Raw genomic sequence first — 21,693 nt, forward strand, 5'->3', positions numbered from 1 at the left:
TTTATTTGATGATTAATTATTGATATTATTCACTTTATATTTATATATCCATGTTCATGCTTAATAGGGTTAAGGGCTAACTAATATAGTACGGATGTAAAGAAAAAAAAAATCAAGGACACGTTGATAGTAAGTAGATAAACAAATAATTTCTGATTCAAATAAGACATTATATACAAATAAGAAATATTTTTTAAAGAACGAAGTAAACAAAATTTCACAAGATATGATCATCCCCCCACTTTACTACTAAAAACAACAATAACTACATAAATAGCAAAATGCAATCGTTTTAAAAAAACATTCTATCCTTCGAAAATTGTAGCACTGGATCAAGTTCTGAATGGGCAATAATCATTCCTGTGTAAGCTCCATTTGGCTGATTGAGTATTCCCTCTCAAACAATAAAAACTCCTACAAGTGAAATGGCAAACATCTAGTCAGCCCCCAATTTGACAAAATAAAGGCTATTTTTCCTTGCCAACTAACATACCCACCCCCTCCAATATTATTCATGAACATAACCATGAGACTCAAACACTGAAGTGCATGCCTAAATTGAGATATATGGATAACTAAGGGTTATGGTGGTATTATCCTAAAAGTATTTTGCACCTTGTGATCATGAAATCAATAAGACATTATTATTATTATTAGGTGTCTCGATAACATTTGAAAAAAAATGGCAAAAGTATCTAACATGAGTGTAGGATCTGTGTTTGTGAGAAATGAGAAGTCAATACTTAAAAGAAAAAAAATGGCAAAAGTATCTAACTTGAGTGTAGGATCTGTGTTTGTGAGAAATGAGAAGTCAATACTTAAAAGAAGGTCTCGTGTCGTGACTGCTCAAAAATGGTATAAACTAGGATAAACACGCAGCATTAAGTTTAATATTTCTCTGAGAAGAATAAATAGTATCTTGCCTGTAATTGTTGTTGACTAAACAAGTCAAGAAGACGAGTTTCAGGACTGCCAACTAGTTCAATCAAATTATCATGGGAATCTGGTAGGACTCCTGATCCCATGAGAGAAACAGAAACCTGTTGACAAGACAAAAGTTGCGCATAACAAATCGGTGAAAATTTCAGAAAAGGGAACATTTTCTTGTCTAAATTTCTTCGTACACATTCAGTTTAGAAATAATTAACCACTCAAGTAATCAACGAAGTCCAGAGTAGTCAATGAGGAAAATTTGATTAACCAACTACTCTTGAGAGGTTAGATGTTCTTAAATTGAATTTTGTTTCAAGAATTCATTTTAGCAATTTTTCTCACAAAGATAAAATTATATTTTAATGCCATCTCTTGACTTACTTGCATGCATCGAAGAATGACTTCTGGGAGACAGCACCTACGACAAAGTCCTTTCACAATGTATGTTGCGGGGAACTCTAATCTGCCGTCTTTGTCAGAATACCAAGCATCCAATCGGGATATTTCCATTGTAACTCCAGCCTGAAACCGAGGAAGTTCACCTACAATAGGAAGTAAACAAACTTACCGGATCTTCTAATTATTTTTCACACAGGTAGGTCTTTTATAGTAACTCAAGCTCAAAGTTGTGTGAGCTATCCTTCTATATAAGAAACAAAATATAATAATCAGCGTACACCAATAATTGTCAAATCAGAAAACACCTTTTCCCCATCTGAAAGTTTTCTCAACGACCAGTTCATCCCATAAGCTTTAGTTAGGTGTTAAGCCTAAGAATGATTTTACATTTCTTATACATCCCCTCATGCAACAGTCCTTTAGGACAGAAACAAGTTAAACGATAGAATGATTACACCTTCCAGAGAAATTTAATATAGTAACGAGGAATAGAAGTGATGACAATCAAGCTATGGCTTAGTCAGAAGGGATCTCTAATACAATGTTAACAATACACTTTTTTCCCAAAATCTTACATAGAACAGACTCGGAAGACCAAGGAGTGGTTTTATACTTTTAACTTCAACTTCTCATTCTAGGAGGGATGAGTGATGAACGGAAAATTCTAGCCTAGGACAAAACAAGCTTAGATGCAAAGAGTGACACTCCTCGTGACGGGAACTAGTATTCTGAGAGAGGTAATGCACAGCACCAAATTAAACTTAAAGATAAGGACTCCAACACTAAGGACCTTATACCCCATTAATAGGATGCACTACAACTGAAGAAAAAGATAAGGACTCCAACACTAAGGACCTTATATCCCATTAATAGGATGCACAACAACTGAAGAAAGAAAAAGCATGAAAAACCATGCTCCAGATTTTGACAGTATTCCATGCTCTATATTTGGGAAACTCTTAAATAATGTTGCTTTAAATCAAATAGAAGCCAATTGCCTAATCTAATCGTAGATGTACACAACTGACAAAAAAAAAACCATGCTTCAGATTTTAATTGAGTTTTGCTTGACAAAAAAAATCATTTTTTCCATAGCATAACTTACTTTGCAACTCTCTTAAAACATGGTGCTTGGCATCTAATAGAAGTCAATCTCCTAATCTTACCATAGATCAGCCACGGAGCCATAGGAACCTCCTTAAAATGTTTTATGCTCCAACAAATTCATGAGAAAGATTGCATATTGTCATAAAAATTAAGCAAAGCCACCAAAGCTAGAAACCGAAATTTGGCCCAAGGAAAGCAAAGACCTAAATAAAGCATATTCTTGCAAAAACACTTCAATGGACTAAAATGAGAGGCTCATATTGCTATATGAAGTTTTATACAAAAATCCCACCCATTCATATCCAAGTGAAACACAATTAATACCATACATAACAGCCAGGTCTTATCCCACTAAGTGGAGTTGTCTACATAGATCAACAATGTCATAATATTCTATCATATATCATATTTTTATCCATATTGTTTACCTCCAATTCTTAATAGTTTCATCTATATTTTTCTCGGTCTTCCTTTGCCCTTAGCAGCATAGCTACCCCAATTAATGCCATATATTAGTTTAATAACATGATATGATATTCCTATTTACAAGATATGATAAGATATGATATGACAATCCTATTTACATGGATCCTAATCTTATTTTAAACAATTGTTACCTTTAAAACCAGCAGCCATAATGGTGCTAAGAATGCCACCGTCATTGAAATCCTGTGGTCCAAGTCCATCACCAGCTATTGCTAAGCAACGAAGAACAATATCAATGCAATAATTGTCCCTTGAAGATATAGAGACGTTCACCTGCAAAATATTAGACTGTAAGCAAAGCAGAAGATATCGATGAATTATGTACGAGGATAAGATAACATAGAAAGAGTAAGCTTGGTAAACCCAGTCCATATATCGTCACAAGATATGACCAATTAGATATATATTGTCATTAAACACAACTGATTTCTGGTCCAAGCAAATCTTTGAACTGTCTCATCAGCTCTTTGGTAAATTTTCTCTCCTCTTAAAGCAATAAAGCATTCATTCTTATAGTTTATAGAAAATCCTGTCTCTTATCTTTCACAAATCCCCTCTTTATTAGTTTTTTAAAAGAACCACAAAGCTCATTCATTAGAAGATGAAGAAATATAAGCAAAAGTCTCAGAAATAGAAGGAAATCATCAAAATAATATAGCCATTGAAATAGAAATATGTTTCTCTTTTTTATCTGGTAGGAAGAAATGCACACATTTTTAAGGCCATATTTTCAACCTTACATAAATGTTTTAAGATAACTAAGTATTTATGGACTCTTTTGGAGTTCTGCTTGTGACTACTGAAATTGAGAAAGGAGAATGATGCATCCTAGGCAGTTGTTTAGAAATAGGGGTGGATTAGATGGAAAAATATGGAATTCGTTGGGATAAAGTTATATTGATATTATTGTAAAGGATGTGATGCGAAATATTTCATGATATTGTTGTGAAGGATGTGATACTAAATACAAAGTAAGTAATAAATCCTAATTAAATAATAAAAAAAATGTAAAATACAAAAAAAAAAAAAAAAATGGAAACCACCCTTTCGAGTATATCCAAAATACTCTAAATAAAGAGACAATAACAACAACAACAACAACAACAACAACAATAATAATAATAGTAATTTTCTTCTTATTCTAACACTCCCCCCTCAAGCGAAAGCTTACTAATGAATTAGCTGCCAATTTGAGACAAACCACCCTTATAATGATATTTGCAGGCTTAAGCCTTCAATTGTTGAACATACATACCTTTAGCTGTCGATTTAAGACAACCTCATCACCAATAGAAGAGTAGAGGGCACTCATCAGTGTGGTGCATACAGTAGCATCTGGACACAAACAATCTCCAGATGGCAAGCAGAGCATTGCAGTTGCACGAAGTTCAAGGAAAACAGGTTCAGCTGATTCATATACATTATCAACAGAAGCCAACCACGGTGTTTCTCTTCCTATATAAAGAGAATCACAAATAAGTGGCTATCATGTCAACTAACTAGCTATTTTAAAAAACATGCAAACAAAAGTTTCATGATTGATGCATTGCTAAAATGTTTTGGACATTTTCCACATAGCTTGATTTATGCAAGGTTGTAAACTAAACTTACTTTCTAGCAGTGAAAGAGACGCAGTCAGTGTTTCCTTGGCTGCTGAAATAGCCCTATCCTTTTCCTCTAGTGACAGTTCAGAGACAGGAACTTCTGCATTCTCCAATTCAATTTTAAGCCAATTGCGGTAGGTTGCATCACAGGAGTAATACTCGCGCTAGTAAAATGCAGAGTGAATTTAAATATTAAGTACTATTGTCAATCAAGAAATGATGCGAGTAAAGTTTAATAACTAAATTGGGCAAGTGTAATTCAGCATACCCATTCTTCGAACTCCCTCAGATCCTCAAAAACATTATAATCCTCAGAGGTCTCAAGAGTTTCTGCAAGCTGTTTCAAGGGCTCGGCAAGAAAACCAAGAGCTGTGTGGGCACCTATAGGCATTGCCGGTACTCTCCACATAGAAATCAAGGCAAACTCCCTGAAGAGTACATTGCTATATGGAAGGGGGAAAAAGGTTAATACAGAATGAGTGGAAATTAAACTAGAATGGCAAAAATGCATTATATTTCTCAAAAAAGTAAAAAATATGTGCACTAACAGCCAACAGGAAGACTGAAAAGACCAGGTTCTAATTTAATAGTTCTAAATTCAAATATAGATGCTCCAAATATGCACTCAACACTTTTGTACAACAATTAGAGGGTGACAGGGCAAACACTCCTAAGATGCACTACTTACTTACCTATGTATCAAAGCTCGGAGAAGAAGTTTTTTACTAACATCTTTGACATTAGTAATTGTTGACGGTGGTGTGAAGCAAAGCCACTGGATGACTTTAGCTTTTTGAAGACTCTGCAGTCTGTGCTGTTCTGCAACATCCGACAGGTCATCATATTTTCCAATCTTGATCTCTCGAGATCTCAACAAAACTCTGCTCCAAATAGATTATGAAAGGAAAAAGCATCATATGTACCTGGACATCTTTATGAGTAAAATTTCATATATAATATAAATAAAGCATAGGTACCTCTCAATAATGTCTTCAAAACTACCCTTAGATTCGTCCATAGAAAAAAATGGTAAATATTCCATAGCAGAAAGGAATATCTTGTATTTGACATGTACGCTGTTGAATGAAACAAACATCATAGAATCAGTTAAGAAGCCACAATGGAAATAGAGAAAAGAAAATGCTTGAAAGTATATGAAAAGAACAAAGAGAAAGTTATCTCCTCCAAGGGTATCCCCTTTATAAAGGTTTCCTTTTTCACAACCAAGCACTTGCTCATTTCTATAAAAACATCATTCCATGAATGAACCACCGGCCCTCACTTCCCCTTATAAATTCATCGAACTAATCCCATCAAATTTTATCTTGAATTAATCCCTTCTAACACTCATATAATCAACCTCAAACTCGAGTCTAAGCAAGTTTACCACAGTTTATACAAACAATTTTATAACCAAGTTGACTCAAATTTGATACATATATTAATAAACTAGAACAGTTTGGAGTTAACTCGTTTGAAAACCATGATCCTCTAATTCCATGTACACTGGCACTCCCTCGAGATCCGGCAGTTTGGACCAATTGTTAGGAACCCAAGAATTGGATTCCTAAGAAAGAACACTTTTATTAATGTCAAAATATGTTTATGTTTAATATCCCTCAAGTATAGAGATTCAGTTGAATAGGAATGCTAGTAGGGATTTAGTTATATATGAGTCTTAATAGGGATTTAGTTATATATGAGCACTAATAGAATGTGGTTGTTTAGTAATCTAGTATATATATATATATATCAAATGTATTGTCAACATATTTTCAATTCAATAAATATATTTTTACTCTAATTCTTGAGATGGTATCAGAGCTCTCGATCTTTGAGAGTCTTGCTTCCGCATAAACCCTAGCCGCCTTTATTTTAGACACATGGACTGAATTAGCGTCGTGCATTATTACCTAGTACTACACCTACATGAATTTTTTGTTTACTGCAACCTTGAGGACAGGGTTGTTTTGAGGAAGGATGTATTGTTAGGACTTAGATTAGTAGAGTTAATTAATAATAATAGTTAGTTAATGAGTTACTTGAGGTTGTTATAAGGCTATTTGTATATAAATAGGGAGGTTAAAGAGATATAATTGAATATTGTAATTGTGAATAAAGTATTCTCTATTGTGAAGGGGAAACCCTTGGAGGAGAAATTTATTTCCTAATTCTTAATAAAAGTGTTCTTTCTTAGGAGTCCAATTCTTGGGTTCTTAACCATATTGTTAGGCTCCTTGATAGAACTCAATAGTGACAGAGCATTATCCATCCCTGATTTTTATTAATTGAAAGAAAATGATAAACAAAAGCGGATACGCTCCTACAATTGTTTACACCGCTCAATTTCTAAATTTGAGAAAGATACTTTCACAAGGGATGAAACCTTTATTTATAAGTTCCATGTACACTTAGGATAAGAGAGAGAAATGATCATTAACCACCAACTAACCAACATAATAGTATAACTATTACAACAACTTCAACCAATTAACTATTTCTACTAGCTAACTTTCCTTTATCTAAGTCCTAACAATACACCCCTTTTCAAAACAATCTTGTCCTCAAGGTTGACATCTACTATATTCTTGTAGGTGTAATATTTGATAACATGCATTGGCTTCCCTTTTCCCTTCCATATACTCATTAAAATTGGGGTGCTAGCACCCTCTTGCAACATGCTCTCATTTAGATTATGGACACCTGTATCCCACCAAAGTAAGGAGCTATTACTCTCATTTGTATTGCTGCCACCTGGATCCACAATTGTAAGGAGAACGACTCCTTCACCACAATCTCCTTTTCTGCCACTCCCTGGATTAACTTAGTTATTCTGCACAGTTGCATATGTTCCACATCGAAAAGGAATAAAGCCACCTTTATTGTGTTGGACTTGCACACTTTCACTATAGGGGTCAGCTTCATTAAGGTCCCATAGTGGCCCAATCTCAAAAACTTAGTAATCGACCCCACCTTCCGCATCTTCCTACATGCAACACCCACTATGCCACCTTGACTCCGTTTTATCTTGCTGATAGAATGTTTTACGCACCCCATATTACCACCCAGGTCTGGTGGTTCTGACGGTGGACATTGGGGATTTGGGCCAATGTTTAGTTAACAACACATCTTTTGCTGCTATACTACGTGACAATGGCTTGAAAATTTGAAGTTGGGCAGGATCTTGGTTCTTCACATAGGCTAATCTGAGTTTCTCTGCAGAGCCAATACCTTTGACTGAGTTTGGTTGCTTCTATGGTGGTGGCGGAATCGGATTTCTTAGAATACCACAAAGAAGTTGCAATTCTGCTTCTTCTGATTCTGAAAATGATCCATTGTCATAAACCTTTTCGTCACTCTTCCTCATATCGCTAATAATGTGATCGCTGCCCATTCCTTGTTTCTGCTCTGGTGTCTCCACCTTCTTGATCCAAGAAGGTGTTGGTGTATCTTTGTCCTCTTCATCGTCTCCCCATACGTAGTTGGTCTTAGTGCTGTCCTCAATGAATGAAGATGCTTCTGTTTCTTGAATTTTCTTGCCATTTTGGATTTCCAAAAGCAAATTCTTGATTGGATCCTGGGCAGCAACACCACTTGCATTACACATCGGGTTTACTGCTTTTGCTGCTACGGTTTCTTCCTCAGCCTCTTTCACTCCCTTGTTGACGTTGATTTCTAGTTCTTGATTGCCAAATATTTTTATCAGATTGGTTGAAAAAGATTCCCAAGTTGGATTTGGGTTTTCTTGATCCCAAGAACAAAACCAAACAGTATCTAAGGATCTAAGCTCATGAACGCCCACTGCACTTTATCGAATCCATGAATTTCATGCTCCACAAAGAACCTTTCAGCCTTTGCAACCCACCCAACAGGATCGGTCCCTGAAAAGTTGGGCAGCTCTGCCTTCTTAGCCCACCAATCCTCCATTTCCATGTACACTGGCACTCCCTTGAGATCCGGCAGGTTGGACCAATTGTTAGGAATCCAAAAATTGGATTCCTAGGAAAGAACACTTTTATTAAGAACTAGGAGAGAAATCTCTCCTCGAAGGGTTTTTCCCCTTCACAATAGAGAATACTTTATTCTCATTACAATATTCAATGATATCCCTCTAACTCCCTAACCTCCCTATTTATATACAAATAACCTTATAACAACCTCAACTAACTCATTAACCAACTATTATTATTAACTAACTCTACTCATCTAAGTCCTAACATATACACAAGTGTTGTGTTTGGATTGATGCATTTGGATAATGTATATTAGCAGTCCATACTTTTTTATCAAGTTCTTTTATGGTGCATGCTTGTTTTCTTATCCTTGTGTGGGTTTCATATCATGGCCTTATTTAAGTAATTTAATTATCTAAGAATGCTAAAATATAATAGATACACGTTGATGATTCCTGGATAATATGACCTATCAAACCAACTTGCCCTTGTTAATATATAATATTCGTCCATTCATTTCCCTTATTTCCCAAACTACCCTTGTTCCTTTTCTGCCTATTGTGGCAGAACTTTATTGGAGGCCCAGGTGAGACAGATTCTCCATCAGATACAACTTCATATAAATTAGAGATTACAATAACATCAACAAAACTGTAACAGATTCGCCATCAGAGAGTCACATGATTATTGCATAAAAAAAGGGTGGACAGAGTGAGATAATCGATTATACCTGCTGTTCAGCCTAAGTTCCATCATGTGAACAAAGAGGTCTATGCAACGGTGAGGTGCAAGCTGCGAAGCATATATGCCCACCAACTCTTCATGCTCCTTTGAAAACAGAAATTGGGCATACCTAATTTTTTTTTGAATTCAATCAATCAATATAGTTGAAGGAAAATTTCATTCAATACATATAATTATTCAGCTCTAACACATAATAGTAAGTTGTGCAATAATACAAAAGAATTAGGAAATCTGCTAAGGACAGAGCCACCGTTTTAATATTTTGTCAAGTTTGTCCCCCTAATATAATTAGTGAAGAAACATGGACTGAAGAACTTCATATAAATTACTTACATGTGTAAAATATGATCACCAACTGTCAGAATCTTGTCCCTGAAAGCACCCTCCATTTCCTCACCAAGTAAATATCTAAGCACAACGACTAGATGCGCACCAAATCGTATCATCTGAGGATCTCCATGAGGCCTGTGAGAAGGCACAGAAAATTTGGTCAACTGGTTTCCACCAACTAGAAAGTCATCTGAAAAGAAACTAAAAACCAGGTATAATTTTAATAAAAATCACTAAGATACTCTGCTCTCCTTCACTGATAGTCTAATACTATGGAGATATCAGCATGGGGGAACTCTGTACAAGTAAAACTTTCATAAACTGAAAATGAAAGAAAGGAGATGGTAGCACTTCAAAAATCTGCTAGCCTCTCCTCCCAGACCTTCACAGTTTTTGCTTCCCTTCTCTCTTTCCAGTCTTCCTCATTTTCCATATACAATTCCCTACAATTCTTTGCCTTCCTACCCACCTCCCATGTGTGTAGAGTAACTACAGCCTTATTTCCTATCCTGAACCTTATTCACATCATCCTTGCCATCTCTAAATGTGGCATTGCAGGACCCTATTTGAGAAGTTATTGGAATGAACATATAAAATATGTTGCCACAAAAGACGTTTACATGTCCATTGGAAAAAACAGAGATATGAATATGGGAAAGAGAACTAGTAAAAACTTACCTAAATACATTCTGATCATCTTCCAAAGGTGCTATCCATGACCATATAAGGTCTAGCACACGTGGTATGTCCCCTAGCATTAAGGTCATCTGTCAGCAACGTACAACTGAGGGCATCAGTAGCATACATACATAAATATAGAAAGATAAAGAGAATGAAAAAGTTTATTTTTACTATCTCTGTACCCAAAAAGGTTGAATCATTTATTTTCCTAACTTTACATAAATTGGAAACAGAATAGCTAAAGTTCACATCTTTTGAGTAAAAGGCTCTTTCTCATCATGAACCGTTTCACGTTTGCATCATATTTTGAATTGAAAGACCCAACTACTCATTCCTTTACTTTCTAAGTTTTTTTATGATTATAGCCAAAACGCTTGTTCGAATATGAAAAACTATTACAAAAAACAATGATAAGAAACTCCAAAAAAGAAAAAAGAATGTTTTTATAGAAATACCTGAATTTGTCGGTGTTGCTCCTTGCATTGTCGGGTAACAGTTTCATGGATTATTTCCCTAGAATAGAAACAAAACATATCTGTAATAGACAACAACACAAAAAAGCTACATTTGTGATAAGAATTGAACAGCTACCCCGAATGAAGCTTTTGCAGAAGAGATGAAAGTTGTCGTGGTTGTTGATTCAAAACTTGAATTGGCCAATTTTCAGGTCCATTATCAAAGGAACCATCAACATGCCCAGGACTTTCGTCAATTAAATCTCGAAAAGTTCTATGTTGATCAACTCCTCCTGGCAGTGAACGAGTGACTTCCAAGTCTACCTGCACACCTAGCCAAGACTTTGCCATTGCCCAGCATGCTGACTGCAAATGTTAAAAAGTTCAAGTATCCAACAAGAATGTGGGATTATAAAAAGAATACTACATTTACAGATTTTATGAAGTTATACAAATTAGAATCTGACAATTAAGCCTAACAACTTCTACCACATAAACACTCTACTTCATTTAGTTTAACTATCTCGTTGCCATATCACATACACAAAATATAAGTATGAATCTCAAAGGCATTTTTTCAAGGGATTTTGCATAAATGGATGGAAACTTTTGCAATAAATAAATTATAGAAAAAGATACCTCCCAGTCTGTGCAGAGTGGAAGCATCCGTTTGAGGTTGCTGCATTGGGCTGCGTACACAGCTGCTTCATATTTCCCACCTAGCTCTGCTGTTTTCTGCAAAATAGGGGACCAAATAGGAAATTTTTACTTTTTATAAATAATAACAAAAATAATTTTGAAAATAAGGAAAATATGGATAGGAGGGTATATTAGTCAATAAATAAGTTAACACGAATCGAATAACAACAGCATTGTTCAATCAGTGTAACATTATTCCCACTACCTCTGATGCGCAATAGGAAGCCCATTTCCAAAGATGCCACTGATGACCAATGCCACTTTCAAATTCAACTGCTTGCAAAGTCCTATTTTTACCATTCTTTACCAGAGCTTCAACAGAAGGAAATAGGTTCAATCCTCCAAAAGGACACAGAGATGAAGCTCTCCATGGCTACAAAAAAATATATAGATGTTAATTGTTGAATTACGAAGTCCATAAACTTATCTTTCAAAGTTATGCTCACCTGTCCAGCAGACCGGCAAAGTTCACATGCCTCTTCTAACCTTCCAGCCCTTAAAAGAGTCCATACATCTTCTAGAAGAGATTCATCTTGTTTCTGTACCCAAAAAGAAATACGTCGACAACATTTTAGATTTTATAGGACTAGAGTGCCAATAGAGAGATAGACTCACACGTCTATTTATTTAATCATAACAAAACAAAAACTATATCAGAAAACCACATCCAGTTGCAAGTGCAGGCTCTTGAAACTTATCATCTACCCTTAAACATTGATGGGTAACTGGTTGCAAATTATCTATTGGTGAGCATACATGGGCGATTAAATTTCATTAACCAACTATACGACATCTTATGCAACTTTGCATGTAACAATTATGCCTATTTAGATTAGGGTTAAATATATTTTTAATCTTTATAAAATAACAACCTTTCAAGTGTAATCCCTACATAAATTTTACTAAATTTAGTTCCTATTTTTCTTTTGTAAGGACTATCTTTTTAGTTCCAAGAGGGACTAAAATTGAATAAAATTTATGTAGGGACTAAACTTGAAAGGTCGTGATTTTATAGGGACTAAAAATATATTTAACTCTTTAGAATTTAAAATTCAATAATTCTAATGTTAAATACACAAGTCATATAGACTAGCATATTCATTATACAGATTACTGGTACCACCAAGACATATCTGTAAAAGAATTGCAACATAATGGAGTGTGAAGTACTTTGTCATCGGGCAAAATATTTGCATTTTCACGAGTTGGAGCATCAAAGTCAAGGTGATGAACAATGTTCCTGTCAGAATTTCCTTTCTTAAGGTGACGTTGAGTATGATGCCAGACACCGCTACTGGGGAGATAACTACCAACATGAGATCCACGCACCTGCATAAATGTAGAGGAAACCCAAAACAGTTAATGTTCAATCAAACAAAAATATGGATGCAAACAAGGAAAAACAATAAAGAGGAAGACATGGGGATGAAACTGGTTTTATTTGAGAAAATATTCACCTTTTCCCTTTATTTATTTTTTAAAAGACCAAAATTGCAACTTGTTGATACTCAAAGATGGTATATATAGATGGACTCGGTTTTTTAGTGTACCCTATATATGTCTAGACTACTCTAAACAACTTACAAGCACTAACCAGCACAGTTTCTAAAATTTGGGATTTAGGTCTAACACAACCCTACAAAAGTAAAAATGTATTCTAGAGTAGACATACTCCAAACATAAGTAAAAACATACACCAAACAAGTACTAACATGTGCAGTGTTTAAAGAACCAGGTTTTAGGACTAACTTAACCCTACAAAACCAATTGGTTTGTAAGATGAGGAATGCCCACACCTTATAAAATTATATGCCATACTTATAACATATTTCTCGGCAATGTGGGACTAAACACACCCCCACACCCAGAGTTATGCACTAGAAGCTTGGACGAAAACGATGAAGGCAGCCCAACAAAAGATAAAAGATAGACTCTGATACCATCTTATAATTTGGATCTTAGGCCTAACTCAATCTAACAAAACCAGCTCGAAAGGTAAAGACTATTCAAGCCTTACATAAGTCAACTTAGGTCAAATATCTAGCCCAACGTTGTCTCACAAGTAAGGCACTTAGGGGCAGATGGCAATGAAAGCAGACTTCAGACATAATGCAACACGTGTGATGTTATGTAACTTTTTATTATATACTTACAACGACAACCAAAGTTTTTTCCCCGCTTGGTGGAATAGCATCTATGAATCTAACGCTATAATTGTTAAAAATATATTATAATTTTTGAGTCTAGATACTATCGATGAATCTAACCAAAGTTTCCTTCTCGTACTATTTCCACTTTTTATAATAGATATTTTGTTAGATTTATTGAAGATTTTTGTTGTATGTCGTTATTTTTAATGAAAAACAGGTATGAATTGTTCTCTATTTTTAGCAATTTTATAAGGAAATTAAAATTCAATTTGGAGTGTTCATTCGCACTTTTTGCAGTGATAATGCTTGTGAGGATTTGTCTCATCAATTTCAAAATTTTATGTCCTCTAACAGCATTCTTCACCAATCATCTTGTGCTCATTAGGGGTGGGCAAAATTCAGTTCTAAACTAGAACTGTTTGAAAATTGAACCGAACTGACTTTCAATTCGAAAAAATGAACCGAATCAGTTTCCAGTTTAAAAAATCGAACCGAACCGATTTTACAAAATGGTGAACCGGTTTTTTATTTTGAACCGAACCGGTTTAACTTAGTTTTTTTGTTCATATCGGCCAAATTTTACATAACTACCCCTAATTACTTATTAAAAACCAGTTCAGTTCGGCTCAGTTTTTCATATTAAAAACCGGTTCGGTTCGGTTTTTTAAACTGAAAACCGGTTTGGTTCGGTTCAGTTCTTGTTTTAAAAAATCAGTTCGAAAACAGTTCGGTTCTCAATTTTTATAAATCAATTCAGTTCAAAACCAGTTCGGTTCAGTTCAGCAGTTTGGTTCAGTTTTTTGGTTTTTCTGAACACCCCTAGTGCTCATACACCTCAACAAAAAGGAGTAACCGACCTGAGACACCTCTTGTGGACCCTCTTGTTGTACAACATTTTCAGACATACCATCCTCATCAAACACCCTCTGTTGTGCATGTCTAAGCACCTATTCCTGATAATGAGGTCATTCTAGACTCTCCTCTGCACCACCTATTTTACTATATTTGACCCTTGATCTTCCCATTGCTCTTTGTAAAGGTATATGTTCTACTCGCAACCCATACCCCCATTACATTGGTTTGAGTTATCGTCGACTTTCTCCTTTGCACTCTATTTGTTTGTCTGTGTATTTGATTTCTACTCCAAATCTCCAGTTGAAGCTTTATCCCACCCATAGTAAAGGCAGGCAATGATTGTTGAGATGCGTGCACTTCAAAATAGTGGTACTTGGGAACTAGTTTTGTTACCCACTAGGAAGTCTTTAGCTGATTATCGTGGGCTACTTAGCTTTATACAGTGAAGGTTGTACCAAATGGTAAGATTGATCTCTTTCAAGCTCACTTGGTGGCAAAGGAGTACGCTCAGATTTTTTTGCTATGGTTACAATGACACTTTCTCATCTATGGCTAAGATGGCCTTTAGACTCCTCTCTATTGCAGCCATCCAACACTGGCATATGCACCAACTTGACATTAAAAATTCATTCTTGCAATGGCGACTTTGAAGAAAAAGTGTATATGGAGCAACCACCTAGGTATATTGCTCAGAGAGAGTCTTCTACCATGGTTTATCGACTTCACAAGTCCCTTTATGGTCTTAAACAGTCTCCTTGAGCTTGGTTTAGCAAATTTAACACAATAGTCCAGCTATTTGGTATTGTTGGACGAAACTTGATCTCATTAAAGAGTACGAAACAGAGTGTGGTTGCAAGTTCCACTACTGAAGTTGAATACAAGGTCATGGCATTAGCCATTAGTGGCTTATGAGCTCATTTGGTTGAAACAATTACTCAAAGATCTTCAATTTGAAGAGGCAACACAAATGAAATTAATATGTTACAATCAAGCAACATTGCACATTGCCTCTAATCTTGTTTTTCATGAAAGGAACAAGCATATTGGGATAGAATGGCACTCGGTAAGGGAGAAGATCGAATTAGGCGACATCAGCACTTGCTTTGTTAATTCCAATGATTAATTGGCATATGTCTTCACTAAATCCTTGAGAAGTCCTTGAATCAGTTATGTATGTAACAAGCTAGGTGCATATGATTATATGCTCTTGCTTGAGAGGGCGTGTTGAAAATATATTATGATATTTGTATTTATTCTATAGGATTTGTAATTATTGTTGAGCCTATATAAAATTGACTCCATTGTATAGTTTAAACACACGGTTTCACCATATGCCTCTCTCGTTTTCTCTCATTCAACAAAAACCTTCTATCATAGACAATGCCTACTTAAGTCATTTAATTCCATATCTTTAAATTGTCTCCCTCTCCCCAGCCATTAAATTATCCTCCATTTGGTCTACCATGCTTCTAGAGGTCTTTTCCACACACACCAAGACCACCTAAAACAACTTTATCGCAGTTTCTATAATGGGATGGGAGCTACCCAAACTTTTTCTTTAACAATTTCTTTCATAATCCAATCTTGCCTTATGAGACCACTCGTCCATTCTAACATTGTCATAGTCGCAACATTGTGCTTACTTTCTCATTTCCTGATTTTATATCTTCACCACTCTTTGCAGTCTGGACGTATTTCCTTGCTAACTTTTTAATAATTTATTTTATTCAAATTATCAGAAACAGCACCATACAGACTTCATGGTTGATCAAATTGTACTTTTTTCGTAATTCAAAAAAACAAAAATAACACGCTACTTGTGAACAAATCAACTTTCCATGCAGAATATATAGGAAAAAATACCTTTGCTTCCAAGTCAAGTGCTTTAGAAGCTAAACCTTCTAACCACTGGACTATCCTAAGGCACAATTGAGCTGTATGGTCCTCGGCAGCAAACTCGCAAGCCACTACATGTGATGTTTCTGACACCTGAGAGAAGTGAATAGATTTCAATAAGTTTATTCCATAGATTGGAGGGAGAGTTTGTGGGCACATTAAGTACATCACATTACCTGTATTTGCTCTTTAGAAATCTCTTCAGTCACTGAAAGAAACAAGAAAAACTGTTAGATAAAATAGTTTTAAAAAAAAGATCAACGTATGAGAACCTAAAGTAATCCAAAAAAAGAGGAGAACTGAAGTATGGGAAGATGGGCTTAAGCAGCAGAGCCACTCTATTCCATTCCATGTCTCCATTTGCATAAGGGGGAAAAAAATTCTCCGGAGTAAACTATGATATTTATTTAACTTTGTGGTGAGTTAATGGTAAATACTAACAAATCTCCCAACATGCAAACTATATCTCAAGATTGAAATAGAGAGAGCATTCAAACCATATTAAGTTTTCAATATATTTTGAATTTAAAAGTACCAAGATCGGCACAGTAAGCCAAAACATCAGTAGCGTTGATTTTGTCAATGAGTATGATACGGGTCAGTGTACTGAAGGAAATAAACATGAAAAACCAGACATCACAGAAGAATCAAGGATGGAGACATAATTAATCCTTAAAAACTGAACATCCAAGGATAGTGATATATTTCCTTTCCCATAAAGGAACCACAAGAGAGACCATGTTGCCGCCTCATCAAGCAGGAGCTGAGCCTTCTGCCTCATTAATTTGTCCTCAACAACCCGATGCCTTACGTTCAAGCCATACCTATAGATGAAAAGCCTAGGATCATAATACAATCAAAGTAATTTTGTAATATCCAAGTACACACTATAATATTCGGTTTATCCACCACTCAGAGTAGTTTTATAAGTTCAGGATAACCAACATTTTCCCCTAATGTATAATAAGAAATTATTAAGGACAATGAGAGAATCGAGCAAGGAGGTCAAAGAATCCTGATAAATGAACAAGATAGCAAACAAAAGAAGCTGTGCTGACAAACACAGCAAAATTTCTACTTTAAGTTGCAGTAAACTAGGATTTTACATTACAAAGTAACAATACCCATACAGTCCTCTTATATCGCCCATATTTTGTATAAGTATAGCTACAAAACAGCAGCAGTATTGAACAACCAGTGTGTATCAAGTTTATGGAAAAATTGTCATGCCTTAGATATACAGATGTACTCACGTACCTACAGTACACCATAATACCCTCGTGCAACTTAAACGTCAAATGAGCTGTAGGCTCATTGACTTCAGCCACACTACTTTAACCTCAATTTTGGAAACAGAAAAAAATTACTTGCTTAGAAAAACTATTTTGACCAAGAACAGTAGTAATAAATGGATTTTTACATGTTACCATATAATCTAATATTTTGCGAGATTCTGCAAATTAAATGTAAATTTTAAGGAAAAAATGGAAAATAGGCACTAGATACCTCGTTTTGAGTTTTTACTATATGCAATAAAATTCATGAATATATAATCTTCATCACCTGGGTTGTATGATTTAATAGTTGTATTTTTTATTAAATGTATGTCAGCAACAATTTACTTTGTCAAGTTAGTGAGATCAAGACGATGTGCATCAAGACTGGTACAGAAAGACATAGCAAAGTCTTACTAGTTGCCACTGTATTTAACAGTTTGCAACTGCCTCCTATCTCTATATGTAGTCTTGTGTATATTCAGTTACGTAATTCAATTCAGTTTTATTTTCCCATATTAAAACAGAAACTCTCTGATATTCTCATTTCTCGTATAGTTTCCTTCATTTTTATGGTATACGAAACTTAACATACAGAAAATTCACTACTCAATAAACAAATAAATCAGCAAATAACGAAATCCAAAGCTATAACAGCCTAAAATGAAAGCAAGGATGACTTCGGGTCTCTCAATCCCCAAGATGACAGACATAAATGTCAAGATATAGAGCCTTTATGTCAATCATGAGGTAATAAAGTTACTCGTGCATAAATGTCATGAAAGCTTGCACGATAAAATTTCTATATAGATGGTTACACACACTAATAGCAAACAAACCTGATAGATTCTGAAACATTTCGACACTCATTCTCAAATCTTAGAATCAGATCAGGAATTGGCATCAGTCCTGCAAAAGAATTGCAATAAAATCAAAATCACACTATTACTTTTTTTCCGTGAGAAAGACAAAAAATGCACTCGCACCAAGGATAAACAGCCATGATTTTCTTTTACCTTTGTTAGATTAAAGTATTATTACTAACAGGAAAATAAGTCTTCTCCTAAAAGTGTCATACATTATGCTCCAGCAAATTTCAAACAAACAAAAGCAAAATATGCTAGTACCATGTGGAATTTCAAGCTTGAAAAAGAACATTTTTTATCCAAATTTAACTGTAAAAGGAAGAGGAACGACATAAATCTTTCTATGAACCGTGGAATATAACATTAATATATACACACACACACTTGTGGTACCTTTCAAGGAGCAATCAAATAGAGAGGCAAACAAATTAAAGATTGTTTCTGCACCATCTCCAAACAAGTCACCTTCTTGCTTGCAAGCCTTTAATGAATAGCTTAAAGAGTCAAAACCAGCATCCATGCCAGGGACTCCGTGAATATCAGTAGATAACCTCCTTCTAGAGGAATACGGCGACTTCTGTTCAAAGTAATCGGCATCAAAACCCTCAACCTCTTGTTTAATATTTTCAAGAACAAGTGCGGCATTAGGAGGACTACGGATGTTTTGTCCATCATAAAACAGCCCAGTTTCAAATAGCTTTGATGCCGAGTTTTCATGCTGGACTGAGGCACCTGAAGTTGAATGCCTCTTCCTGCAAAAACCGCATTAAAGAAATTTGCCAAACAAATTTACAAAACACTGATGTTTTTAAAAACATACCAAACTGGCTGGTTCAAGGTTCAACTAGTTGAACCGGGAACCAAGATTGGTTTGATACAGTCTAATTGAACTAGACTGAATTGGTTCAACCGGTTTCTCTTTTACTTATTAAATATTTTTATTAATTGTCATCGGTTTCAGTTGTGTTTAAACTGATTGAGCCTGTGTTTGGTTTCGCGGAGGGATTGGCAAAATCACAATGAGCAACCGTGATTTTGCTTTTACAAAATCTAGGTAGCTCACTTTGATTGTGTTAATCCCACTGCAAAACTAAGCTTGCACTGAACCATGACCTGGAGGTCTCACCGGTTCCATCTTCTACCCAGTTTTGAAAACATTACAAAATACAATCAAATAAGATGATCAAGTTCTCTCACTCAAAATGAATTGAAATGTTGCAAAAAAATATTCAAGTAAAGTTCAATAACCATAACAAATCTAAGGGAATTTCACAGCTTCAAAATTAAGAAGTAAAAAGAAAAACATTGCTACCATAATTCATAACCTATGAGACTGTAACCAGAAGCATTATAAGCTAAGAGCTAGTAGTATATTCAATGTTGAAATAAAGTAAAACCCTAAATCAACAAAAACCGATACGCTTGATTCATATGGCAGTGAGCGGGGGGAAAGAGAACCCGTATCGACGGAACTTCTCTCTGGTAGTGAGGTCTTGAGGGTCGAAGAAAGGAGAATCCATTGCCATTTCTTCGTCCATTGTGATTTCTTTTTCACCCTAAAAACCAAAACCCCACACTGGCAGTGATGTATCAGCGCGGGAAGGTACTGCTTCGTCTTACTTTTATGTCTTTCGTTAAACCCTTTTCAATTGCGTCAATTTTACTCTCCTCTCTTCTCATTCCAACGCCGAAATTAAAAATTAAAATTAACAATATGCGATTTTTTTATTTTTTTCATTTTAGTTTTTTTATGTAAATTCATTTATGTTTGTTTATCAAAAAAAATGTTTTGTTTTATAAAAAAATAAAAATAAAAATTTGTGTTTGAAAATATTTGACTTAATTAAATTTTTATTTCTAATTTTAAGTTGAGAGTTTAGTTGCTTTTATTTTATTATTCTCTCAATATTTTAATTGTTGTAAAAGAATCAATTTTAATATATATATTGGAATATATGTGAACATCATCTTATTTTGAATTGTATATTTAAAAAATACAAATATATTTTTGCGAATTTAAATAAGCAATCATTTTATTAATTTCAAAATTTACTTGGTATTTTTTTAGGTATATGTTTTATGCTGTATATTTATTGAATTTTAGTAAGATGTTATTTATTTTTTTATATGAGAAATCTTTGGAGTCAGATAACCAAGACAAAGTTGGTAGTAAGTAATATGAAGGGCAGACACGAGAAGCTTAAGAGTACTCTCCTTCACGCCTCTTTAATATTTTCAAATTCTCATAAACTATTCAAATCTTTACAACTTTTGAGTTGATTAAATTAAAAAATTAATCCAGTAACTAATTTTTAGAAAAAAAATTCAACTATAGAGAATTTGAATGAAACACAATTTCAAATTTTAAAACGTGTAAATACTCAATTTTGTCTTAGAAATTATAAGAATATATAATTTAGTCCTCTTCGATTGTATAATTTAGTCCTCTTCGTTATTAATATTTCAAAATCATATATAAAATTGTACAACGGTAATCAAGTTTGTTATTATACCAGCATCTCTTATCAAAAATTTAATCAATAGTTTCAAATGCATCTTTAACATTACCAACTTAATATCATTATGGTCCTTTGAATGCCAACACAAAGACAAATTTGATTAACATTTAAAAATTTCACTGCATTTTATAATATTGTTAATATAGGAAATTATGTTGATATAGTCCTACAATTTTAAATATTAAGTTGAGTATTTACTCGTAAATTTCTTTTACTTCAGTTCACGAAATTACGTTAAAATAAATATAGTACTCACTTATGTTCTAACTATAAAAATTATTTTTTTAGATTTTTATCTCACTTATTAAAAAAAATATAAATTTTTAAATGTATTTATTACTTAAACAGTATTTTTATCGTCGTTTAAAATGTTTGTCATTTTTATATAAGTATAGTTAGTTTTCTTTTGTTATAAAAAAATTTATATAAGGTTCAAATAGGGCTAATAAAGAAAATAGCTCTTATAAAAACGAAGTCTTCACATTGATAATAGATGTATTTTAATGTCCTCAAAACTTCTCATGATGATATATATTAGAAATAAGTTTTTGATCAAATTTTGTTATTGTAAGTTACTATAATAAATAAGTTGATTGAATAATTAGGTGTTTTTTGCATTTTATTTTTCTGTAAAAGAAAAATGGTGGTTAGAGAATGGTGATTTGTCTCAAAATAAAGAAAATCACTTCAAAAAGAATTTGGACTTATCTCCTTATGATGTAACCTAAATATATTTCAAACC

At 34.3% G+C, this 21,693-nt stretch overlaps 1 protein-coding gene across 3 annotated transcripts; it reads right to left on the bottom strand.

Moving 5' to 3' along the window:
• Positions 1–101: 101 nt before the first annotated feature.
• Positions 102–20,095, bottom strand: LOC101504972 (nuclear pore complex protein NUP107). 3 transcript variants are annotated; one of them, XM_004510476.4, is made up of 24 exons: positions 19,891–20,095; positions 18,826–19,184; positions 18,406–18,475; positions 17,001–17,116; positions 16,469–16,500; positions 16,260–16,385; positions 12,562–12,720; positions 11,838–11,930; positions 11,597–11,764; positions 11,332–11,427; positions 10,829–11,058; positions 10,693–10,750; positions 10,235–10,323; positions 9,560–9,691; positions 9,213–9,335; positions 5,507–5,605; positions 5,222–5,410; positions 4,798–4,972; positions 4,537–4,693; positions 4,181–4,380; positions 3,057–3,198; positions 1,315–1,475; positions 924–1,040; positions 102–414 (listed from the first exon to the last, which is right to left on the bottom strand). In XM_004510476.4, exons 1-24 carry the CDS (start codon positions 19,968–19,970, stop codon positions 355–357), a joined length of 3,231 nt encoding a protein of 1,076 aa, XP_004510533.1. In that variant the 5' UTR covers positions 19,971–20,095; the 3' UTR covers positions 102–354. The 3 variants fall into 3 exon arrangements, with proteins under 3 accessions (XP_004510533.1, XP_073219812.1, XP_004510534.1); XM_073363711.1 differs by having other exon boundaries at positions 18,826–19,009; positions 19,891–20,039; XM_004510477.4 differs by lacking the exons at positions 17,001–17,116; positions 18,406–18,475; positions 18,826–19,184; positions 19,891–20,095 and adding an exon at positions 16,828–16,964.
• Between the last annotated feature and the right edge of the window lie 1,598 nt (positions 20,096–21,693).

The sequence above is a fragment of the Cicer arietinum genome, chromosome 7 (genome assembly GCF_000331145.2).
Source record: "Cicer arietinum cultivar CDC Frontier isolate Library 1 chromosome 7, Cicar.CDCFrontier_v2.0, whole genome shotgun sequence".
NCBI lineage: Eukaryota > Viridiplantae > Streptophyta > Magnoliopsida > Fabales > Fabaceae > Cicer > Cicer arietinum.

Bases quoted from the DNA above. Each gene is read 5' to 3' on its own strand.
- LOC101504972 (XM_004510476.4), bottom strand. From the start codon at position 19,970: ATGGACGAAGAAATGGCAATGGATTCTCCTTTCTTCGACCCTCAAGAC. The intron at 18,476-18,825 runs GTACCACAAGTG...ATTCTTTTGCAG, and splicing joins ATTTGATTGCTCCTTGAAAG to GACTGATGCCAATTCCTGAT. The intron at 9,336-9,559 runs GTAAGTAATTTA...AAAAAAAATTAG, and splicing joins GGTGATCATATTTTACACAT to GTATGCCCAATTTCTGTTTT.